The following is a 10,782-nucleotide window of genomic DNA, read 5'->3' as shown; positions in this document are numbered from 1 at the left end:
GCTGGAGTGGGGGTGGTAAAAACACTCTTTCTTTTTCCCTGCAGCTGGATTAACATGCCCAGTCTGTGGTCACCCTCCTCAGACAGTGTGTCTTCCCCAAGTCAGAAGTCTGTGGGAAGTGCACAGAAGGCCCTGTCTCCTTGTCCCCCCACCAGTCTATCCTGTGATGACGGGAACTCACAGGATACTGCACAGCGGTGAGCAGCTGGGAGAGAGAGGTTTCTGCATTTTGGGGCCCCTTCTATATCCTCAGCAGCTTTCCGCTCTTTGTTCTCCTCTCTTGGTGATAGTTATGTGTGGGACTCTAAAAATATCAGAAACGCTGTATGAAGCTGGATGTGATGAAACACACCTGTGATCCCAGAACTTGGGTTGTGGAGGCAGGAGGATCAAGAGATTAAGGACAGCTGTGTAGTGAGTTTAAGCTAGCCTGGACTGCATGAGACTCTGTGTTCAAACAATAAATAAAAATAAACCAACCAAACAAAAAATGGGCGGCCGGAAAGGGAGAAGAGAGAAAGGGAAGAAATGCTATACTGGTTCACACTGGAGACTCCTAGCGCCGCTGTTTCTTGGCTGTCTTACATCTTACAAACATCAAGAATAGCAAATCTTAGTTGTAAGTTGAAAGGGCCAGCCCTGGGGCTACATAGCAAGACCCTGAAAAAGGATAGAGTACATGTTTAGTTTTTTTTTTTACACGTCTAGTTTTGAATTCATCTTGTTAGCCAAACCTGTGTTGGACATGTAGCAGTGCTTAGCATATAGCCGTTGCTAGTGTGCTAATGGACTCAGGGACTGAGAACTGTATAAATAAAGAGTGCTTTATTTGTTGCTTGAAAATGTGTTTTTTAGTTGGTGTCCTGTAGTTCTGTGATCTATGATTCTTACAGCTTTATGAGTTTATTCTGTGAAGATTATAATAGCATGTTGTATTTTGTAATCTTTTTAGAGAAAAAAATCCATCTCATACACCATTATCTTTATCCCGTTTGTATTAATTGGGCTTCTCTGATTCATTTCTGTTTCTGCCAGTGCTATTATTGAGGACTAGATTATATTAGCGCTATGAACTTGAATCACTAAGGTTATGTTTCAAGGATAAACTATAACCCCAAGTATACACTCATCTATTTATGTATGAGTGATAAGTTATTCCTCAGCCATGTAGATTTTTCTGCACACAGAGTGGTAGTCTGAACATTCTCTGAATACCAGCTGTCTCATTCACCTGTTTCAGTTCCTCATTCTAAAAAAAAAGTACATTTATTTAGGTGTATATGTGCATATGTGCATGCCACAAACATATACATGGAGGTCAGAGGGCAACTTTCAGGAGTCAGTTTTCTCTTTCCACCGAGGGGCCCCAGGAGTTGAACTCCAAGGTCAACAGACTTTGGTCGTAAGTGCTCTTACTTGCTGAGCCCTTTCACCGGCTTTCAGTTGCTCATTTTTCATCTCTACTGCTTTGAAGTGTTTTTTTCTTGCTCCATATCTCTTAAAATTTAAATGTTTTTCTCATGTAGATGTGGCACAGAGATTAATAGGAATTACAGTTAATTCTTTATGTGGAAGGAATGGGATGATACAAGAAAAACCATACTCTCTTAATAGGAACAGTCCCTCTGTGTCAACTAGTGAAGACAGTGACTTTGAAGACCACTCAAGACGCAATACGAGGAAGAGAGCAGCGAAACGACCACTCAAAACTTCTCCAGTGAGTCCACTTTTTTCTTTTATTGATTTTTTTTAGGTCTACATTTTTCTCTGCTCCCCTCCCTGCCTCTCCCCTTCCCTTCAACCCTCTCCTGAGATCACCCTGCTCCCAATTTACTCAGGAGATCTTGTCTTTCTACTTCTCATGTACATTAGATCTATGTATGTCTCTCTTAGGGTCCTCGTTGTTGTCTAGGTTCTCTGGGATTGTGATTTGTGGGCTGGTTTTCTTTTATGTTTAAAAACCACTTATGAGTGAGTACATGTGATAATTGTCTTTCTGGCTCTGTGTTACCTCTTTCAAAATGATGTTTTCTAGCTCCATCCATTTGCCTGCAAAATTCAAGATGTTATTTTTTTCTGCTGTGTAGTACTCCATTGTGTAAATGTGCCACATTTTCCTTATCCATTCTTCAATCGAGGGGCATTTAGGTTGTTTCCAGGTTCTGGCTATGACAAACAATGCTGCTATGAACATAGTTGAACACATGTCCTTGTGGCATGATTGAGCATCCTTTGGATATATACCCAAAAGTGGTATTGCTGGGTCTTGAGGAAGGTTGTTTCCTAATTTTCTGAGAAATTGCCACACTGACATCCAAAGGGGTTGTACCAGCTTGCATTCCCACCAACAATGAAGGAGTGTTCCCTTTACCGCACAACCTCTCCAGCATAAGTTGTCATCAGTGTTTTTGATCTTGGCTATTCTTACAGGTGTAAGATGAAATCTCAGAGTTGTTTTGATTTGCATTTCTCTGATGACTAAGGATGTTGAACATTTTAGACATTTTAGATTACTCTTTTGAGAGTTCTATGTTTAGGTCTGTCGATCATTTTTTTATTGGATTATTTGTTCTTTTGATGACCAATTTCTGGAGTCCTTTGTATATTTTGGAGAGCAGCCTTCTGATATGGGGTTAGTGAAGATCTTTTCCCATTCTGTAGGCTGTCGTTTTGTCTTGTTGACTGGGTGCTTTGCTTTACAGAAGCTTTCAGTTTTAGGAGGTCCCATTTATTAATTGTTTCTCTCAGTGTCTGTGCTGCTGGGGTTATAGTTAGGAAGTATGAGTCTACTTTATTTAACTTAGAATCTAGTCGGGGAATCAGCAAAGAAAAATCTGGAAGGGACTCAGGTGATGGGATGGAAGAAAAGAGAACATTAGGATGGAGAGGTGCCAGAATTCTTTAAATAGAGAAAAGGTTAGTAGTAACAAATTTCACAACAGTAAAATAATTACTAAATATCTGAAACAATAAGGGAAGCATAGCGGTGGAATTGGCAGCTTAAGGCTACTTAAGGTCATAATGATAAAATTAAATGTTATCATCATTCTTACAGCTTTTGTATGCCTAATATTTCTATACTTACTAGGTGGCAAAACATCAGAAGAAGCGGTCCCGAATAATACTTAGTGGGAATGACAAGACTGAATCAGCGCCTCCAACCAATGATCTCTTTGATGCTGTGAAAGCTGCCAAAAGTGACATGCAGGTAAAGAAGTGACTCACCTCTGCTCCTCTTCCTCTTAGTATCAATAAGAAATTTAATTATATTTTTAAAAATGGTGTTGTCTAGAAAAAGTTATGCAAGTAATTTTATAATTATAAAAGTTCAACTGTTGAAACTTGTTTACTGAAATGTGTTGACTTGCATTAATGATTTACAGTTTGCATTTATATTAAGAATTCACATAAAATGAAAATGGAAACCAACTACCAATACCTGATTTCTGTCCCTTATTTTTCTGCTAGCAATCATATACTTTTTGATCATATAGGAAAAAATATGTAGCATAGAACTATTGATAAGAGGAAGAAGACAGGGAATTGCTTTCCCTTCATAGTGGTTTTGTAGGTGTTTTTCATGTATAAGTCATGCTGCTGGATATTTTTAGGTATAATTGTTACACATTTGGCATAGATAGCACACAAGTTGGTATCTTCAAAAATGACAACCGTATAGGTCTCTTTCAAAGCATCGATAGCTATACTCTGTTTTGAAATCCTGAGCAACTTTTTACATCAGACACTTGAAGGGGAGTTTTTGCGAATCCGAAATTCAGTGGACTTGTGATAGGGTCAGCTTTCATAGGGAGCCTGTAATAATGAGCTTTCTTCACCCTGCCAGTAGAGGTCAGACTCTGGCTAACAGTGTCTAAAACTGGTTAAGGGCTGCTTTACCACTTGTGGAGTTTCAGCTGGTCTGCTTTCTACAGGCCATACTAATGAGACCTTGCTTACCCTCCTTCAGATTTATTTAGTTCAGTGAGCAAGAGGCTATGCTGACTTAGAGAGTGACAACTGCAAACTTCGTCTCTGTGTTGTTGTTTGGGACAGAATTTTTTCATGTATTCCTGGCTGGCCTAGAACTCAGTATGCAGGTCAGGCTGGTCTCAATTCACAGAGATCGGCCTGTTTGTGACTCACAACTGCTGGGATTAAAGGAGTGTGCCACAATACCAGACTCACCTGTTTCCTAATACTATCAGATTCTTTGTAGAATGAGACAATAAGGAGCAGAATCTACAAATTTAATTTGTTGTTGGCATTTTATTTAGCATACCTAAACCAAAAAAGATAAGACAGTGGAGTATGAGTCCCTACAGTGATAAGAGAGCCCCCTAATCAAGGGGAATTTTTTTTTTTTGAGACAGGGTTTCTCTGCAGCTTTGGAGTCTGTCCTGACCAGACTGGCCTTGAACTCACAGAGATCCACCTGCCTCTGCCTCCCGAGTGCTGGGATTAAAGGAGTGCACCATCACTACCCAGCTGTATGTTCCTTTTCTAAGTATCACAGGACAGGAGCAATTCTGCCTTTCTAGAAGACAAAGACATCTAATGTCTTATAGGCTGTTTAAAGGTTAAGTCTCTTTTTATTTGTTATGCTAGAAATCCACTAGCTTCTTGAATTTTAGAATTGATTTCATTCAACAAGGATGGAAAATTCTTTTCGCGTACTGCCCTTTATTCATTTTATTATATTCTAGAATTCAATTAGATCTTAGAACTTTTCAGTCTCTTTTCTGATCCTTTTAATACTTTGATAATCTGCCAGCCTCTCTGATTTGCATTTTGGATACTTTCATTGATTCAGCTTAGCATCTGTTCTTCTCTGTAGCCCATCCAGTGTTTGTTTTTTTTTTTTTTAAAGAAAACAATCTTTTTTTTTTCATTTTACATACCAATCCCAGTTCCCACTCCCTCCCCTCCCCCATCCTCTCCACCAGCCCGCCCCCATCCACTCCTCAGAGTGGGTAAGGCACATTGCTTTGGGGAAGGTCTAAGGCCCTCCCTACTTTTGCTAGGCTGAGCAAAGTATCCGTCCAAAGAGAAAAGGTTCCAAAAAAGCCAGTACAAGCAATAGAGATAAATTCTGGTGCCACTGTCAGTGGCCCCTCAGTCTGCCCCAGCCATACAACTGTCACCCACATTCAGAGGGACTAGTTTGTACCTATGCTGTTTCCTCCCCTGTATGGCTGGAGTTGGTGAGCTCCTATTAGCTCAGGTAAGCTGTTTCAGTGGGTGTACCCATCATGGTCTAGACTTTTGTTATTTGCAGATGATAGTAAACATAAGTGACCCCAAAACTCTACTAGGGAACTCCTACAGCTGATAAATACCTTCCGTATAGTAGCCCTCCTATATACTAATGATAAAGAAGCTGAGAAAGAAATCAGAGAAACATCACTGTTTACAATAGCCAAAAATAACATAAAAACCTTGGGGTAACACTAACCAAAGAAGTGAAAGACCTGTTCCACAAGAACTTTGAAGTCTTTGAAGAAATTGAAGAAGATACCAGAAAATGGAAAGATCTCCCATGTTCTTGGTTAGGTAGGATCAACATAATAAAAATGACAATCCTACCAAAAGCAACCTATAGATTCAATGCAGTCCCCATCAAAATCCCAACACAATTCTTCACAGACCTTGAAAGAACAATACACAACTTCATATGGAAAAACAAAAAACCCAGGATAGCCAAAGCAATCCTGTACAATAGAGTAATTTCTGTTTTGTTGTTTTATGTTTATGAGTGTGTTTGCACCATGAATGTGTAATGCCCTGAAAATCCAGAAGAAGGCACCAGATCCACTGGAACTGGAGTTACAGGTGGTTGTGAGCCGCTGTGTGGTGCTGGGAACCAAATCCGGGCTCTCTGTAAGAGCAACAAGTGTTCATACTGCTGAACCATTTTTCTAGACATATGCAGTAAACTTATACATTTTATTATATATCTCACCTCTGCAAAGTTAACTTATTTTTAAATTTAATTGTATTTTTCTACATTTATATGTATATTTCTTGAACCATATGAAACAGCCATTTAATAATTGGTGACACCTTCATTCCCATAAGTGAATGCTTGTAATTCTGCTGTCTGTTTTTAAAAAAAATATTTATTTATTATGTATACAATATTCTCGGTATTCTGTCTGCATGTATGTCTGCAGGCCAGAAGAGGGCACCAGATCTCATTACAGATGGTTGTGAGCCGCCATGTGGTTGCTAGGAACTGAACTCAGGACCTTCGGAGGGCAGGCAGTGCTCTTAATTACTGAGCCATCTTTCCAGCCCCTGCTGTCTGTTTTTACAACTATTTCTTTCAATGCTTTCTTTCCTCCTGCGTTTTACTAGGTTTTTTTTTCTATGATTCACTCATTTTTCTTCAAATCCCTCTGTTGGAACCCTTTGGGTCAGGATCAAAGATGTGCTGATAAGAGAGGAACCTGAATTTGTTTCTAACATGGGAACACTTCTGAATACTTTTGCTGTTGTTGTGTTGAGACAGAGTATCATGTAGCTCAGACTTGACTTCAAATTCACTATGAAGCTGGGGATGACTTTGAACTTCTGATCCGCCTGCCTCCACCTCCCAAATACTGCAATTAGAGATGTTCACCACCATACCCAGCCGAGAATCACTTTTAATCCCTACCTGAGATTATTCTGGTCATATAGGTAGTAAGAATCTGGGTGGTAAATTCAGTCCTGAGGGCTATGTATGGTTATAATGTTTTGTAGAGATTTAGTTTTTCTCTCCAACTACGCTGTAGAGTACATTCTCATGCTGTTTCCAATGGCCCTGTAAATTCATTTCCCATTCTTCATTTTCATAAGAATACAGCTCTGTAGGACTCAACCTTTTATGGGAGCCTTTTCTTGGACCACTCTTGGAATGATTCTTTGGCTCTATTTCCTATGCTGTGCATTCTAAATATTTATTTTGTTTAGTGAAACCCTTCCATCAAAAGCCAGCTTCCTACTTGCAGAATTGCTGCTTTCTCATTTTTGACCTATGTGGGGTTCTGCCTTCCATACTAGTTCAGCCATACATTTGAAAAGATGTTTGTAATTTTAATAAGATATTTGCATATTTCGGTTGGGAAGATCAAATAGGACAATCTGTTGGAATTGAAATCATCCACACTTTTCTCCTAGTCTTTGGTGGATGAATGGCTAGAAAACTACAAGCAAGATGAAAATGCAGGATTCTTGGAGCTCGTTAATTTTTTCATCCGATCCTGTGGATGTAGAAGTGAGGAAACTCCCCTGTCTCTTCCTGATCCCTACCCTTTATGTTTAAAATTTTTCTTCTGTTTATGAGTACAGTTGAAATTATGTAAGTAAAGAAGGTAAGACAAGAGCTGCATTATTTAATTATAATTTTGGTGTGTAAGTATTAGAATTAATTTTATAGGGAACTATGTTGATTTTTGAGACACAACCTTTTGGTGGAAAAGAATCTTGCTTCAGCCATGATAGTGATAGGCACAGATTTGAAACTGGACTGTCATGCCCATGGAGGCTTTTTTGTTTTGTGTTTTTGAGCTAGGGTTTCACTGTGTATCCCAGACTGGTCTTGATCCTGAAGCAATCTTCCTGCCTCACTCAATCTTCTGAGTATTGGAATTACAGGCATGCACATGGCATCCAGTACATTTAGTCTTTGTATATGAGTCAATCTATTACTTGTTTCTATTTATTAACCATTTCACCTATATTTTTCCTCAGCCTCCAGAGTGCTGGATTTGCAGGTGTGCATAAAACACCTAGTGCCTTTTAGTCTTTGTAGATGAGATAGTCTATTATTCTTATTTCTCAGCCACTGTGTTTTCTTTTCTTTTTTTTTTAAATATTTATTTATTATGTATACAATATTCTGTCTGTGTGTATGCCTTCAGGCCAGAAGAGGGCACCAGACCCCATTACAGATGGTTGTGAGCCACCATGTGGTTGCTGGGAATTGAACTCAGGACCTTTGGAAGAGCAGACAATGCTCTTAACCTCTGGGCCATCTCTCCAGCCCCAGCCACTGTGTTTTCTATCTGATGCTGTGGAGCCCCCAAACTCCATATGCCAAGGTTTAGTTTATTGGGCCAGGGAGCATCAACTTGTTTTAAAAAATTTTATCATCTGGCCTAGTCTTGTTTTTGTTTTGTTTTTTTTTCCTGTTTGCATAGTTCATTTGCATTTTTCAGAAGTTATTTCAAAGCACATGTACAAATGAATGGTGACAGGCTTATGACTAGGAAGGATTCAAGTTGTCTGATTGCTCCCTAAGCTCTTCTCAATATTTCCTCTAGTTCATCCTCAGATGTATCTGTGTCTTATTATGTTCTTTTTATGTCTCTTGTCTCAATTTCTAGGCACTGTAACTCCTGAGATGTTCAGGATGATGTCCAACTCAGAGATCATTCAGCACCTAACAGAACAGTTTAATGAGGTGAAAGAAGCTGATTGAAATGATCTTGTTTCTCTTATTCTGATTTCAAAACACAAGGCTTATTGCCCCTGGGAAATAACTTCTATAAGGAAGAGTTAAATCTTTTTTTTTTTTTTAAATAAAAGGAACTTACAGAAATTAGCTGGCATGTCTCTGGGATTGAGTGATAATGTAAAGTGAAGTATATAGAGTTACATTTCATAAACCCTTTTTGTAGGACTCAGGGGACTATCCCCTGACAGCTCCAGGCCCATCCTGGAAGAAGTTCCAGGGAAGCTTCTGTGAGTTTGTGAAGACATTGGTCTATCAGTGCCAGTACGGCCTCCTCTATGATGGCTTTCCTATGGATGACCTTATTTCTCTACTCATTGGCCTCTCAGATTCCCAGGTCCGCGCCTTCCGTCATACTAGTACCCTGGCTGGTGAGCACTTGCACAACTCAGTGGGATTTCCTGAGATTAATGAGGTGGAGGATGCTTTTATTCTATGTTTTGGGTTTTCTTTCTCACCTGCATCAATGTTATCCAGAACTTGTTGCTTTTATCCTACAGCTCCTTCCTGCTTCCTACTAGTGGACATAGGAAAGGGGTAGACCACCATAATGATTCCCAGTTTTCAAATCTTCTCAGAGCATATCCCTGGCAATAGATTGGTGCATAAAAGGTCAGAAAAGTTTCAGGGGAGGGCCACTCCAGGACAGGAAACCTTAGGACTTGAGGGTCACCCTGCTTTTTATTGTCTTTATCCTTCCCCCCTTTGCTTTTGCACTCATGCTCTGTCCTCTGGTTTGAACAATGGCTTCCTTGTTTCCTCTGACTCAAAGCCATGAAGCTAATGACTTCTCTAGTAAGAGTTGCACTCCAATTGAGTCTGCACAAAGAGAACAATCAGCGTCAGTATGAAGCTGAACGAAACAAGGGTCCAGAGCAGAGAGCACTGGAGCGACTGGAAAGTCTGCTGGAGAAACAAAAAGAGGTGAGGAAGGTTCCTGGCCCCACCCCACCCTTTCTTCTAGCTTTTATCTTCTACAGCTGAGACCTTATCAGGCTCCGTCACTTCTCTCAGTAAACATAGGCCTCTAGCAGCCTTTCAGATAAAGAATAGGGACTGGCAACAGTTTTCCTCGAATATATCCCATCTAAAGTCATGTGTGTTCTTGTTTCTGGGACATAGGCTCACAGGTATTTAATTTGAAGAAACGTTAGTTTTCTGTATTTCACTTTCATTCAGTTTCCATTGGTTTGCAAGCATTATCAGCAGTGTTTAAATGCCAAGTAAAACTTGAATTTCATGTTAAATGTGCAGTGCAGGTTATCATAGGGTGCTGAGAAACAATAAATGACACGCGAGGCCAAATTACTGGGAAATGAAAAGAGCACATACCTTCCAGCCACCCCTGAAAATAAATTTTGTTCTGATAGTTGTTGCTATGGAGGCCTTATGTAACTTCTAAAACTTCCTTTTCTTTAAAAAGAATAATCCTACTGGGAGGATTATTCCTAACTAAACTAAAAGTTTATTATTCCTAACTAAACTAAAAGTTTCCTTTTCTTTAAAAAGAACAATCCTACTGGGAGGAATTGGGAGAAGGGAAAGAATATGACCAAAATGTATTGTATGAAAAGTATTAAAAAATTAAAAATTATTACAAGGGTAATTCTACCTTCTAATCAATTTAAATGAGATAATCATCTAATTAGCTACCTAGCCACACAGTAAGTTTTGTTTTGTTTTCCTTGTGGTAGACTTTTCATCACTCTGACAGATACCTGAGAGAAATAGTTCAAAGAGGAAAGGTTTTATCCTGGCTCAGAGTTTGAGAGGTTTCAGTCAATGTTCAGGTGGTTCCATGACTTTGTGCCTGTGGTGAGGCTGACTATTAGAGCCTAGAGGTTATGATGGGGCTGGGCCACTCACCTCATATTAGAAGCAGAGAGGGGAGGGAAGGGACTGGGGATAAGCTCTTTCCTTCAAAGACATGACCCCAGTGACCTACATCGTCCAACAAGCCCTACCTCCTCATAAGTCCGTTTAGCTATGGGACTCATCTGTGGGTTAATCCATTGGGATCCAGTCACCTCTTAAAAGTCTGTCAGCAGGCAGCCAAGCTTTTATATATGTGTGTGTGTTTGTGTGTGTGTGTATACACTAATCTTTTGAGGAGGCATTTTTTTTGGACAGGATATAGTTTTATTGGCCTTTTTTAATGGTATAAATGCTTTTTTTTTTTATTGAGAGAAGGAAAAAAACAAGTTTCTGCCTCCTCCCAGCCTTCCATTTCCCTCCCCCTCCTCCCACCCTTCTTCCCCTCCCCCTACTTCTCTCCCCCTCCCTCTCCA

The 10,782-nt window shown here is 39.7% G+C and overlaps 1 protein-coding gene across 1 annotated transcript in view; it reads left to right on the top strand.

The window, feature by feature from the left end:
• The window catches only part of Stag3 (stromal antigen 3), a 36,977-nt gene that overhangs the window by 5,132 nt on the left and 21,063 nt on the right, over positions 1–10,782 (top strand). The window contains exons 4-10 of the mRNA XM_041648695.1: positions 45–197; positions 1,615–1,717; positions 3,089–3,208; positions 7,159–7,255; positions 8,367–8,443; positions 8,661–8,865; positions 9,267–9,418. Coding sequence (XP_041504629.1) covers positions 55–197; positions 1,615–1,717; positions 3,089–3,208; positions 7,159–7,255; positions 8,367–8,443; positions 8,661–8,865; positions 9,267–9,418 — 897 coding nt within the window. The 5' untranslated portion in view covers positions 45–54. The remainder of the gene's footprint in view (positions 1–44; positions 198–1,614; positions 1,718–3,088; positions 3,209–7,158; positions 7,256–8,366; positions 8,444–8,660; positions 8,866–9,266; positions 9,419–10,782) is intronic.

This window comes from Microtus oregoni, unplaced genomic scaffold (assembly GCF_018167655.1).
Source record: "Microtus oregoni isolate MIOR12 unplaced genomic scaffold, Mior012 000003F_ref0000135, whole genome shotgun sequence".
In the NCBI taxonomy this organism is placed as follows: domain Eukaryota; kingdom Metazoa; phylum Chordata; class Mammalia; order Rodentia; family Cricetidae; genus Microtus; species Microtus oregoni.
This window is presented reverse-complemented; position numbering and strand designations above follow the sequence as displayed.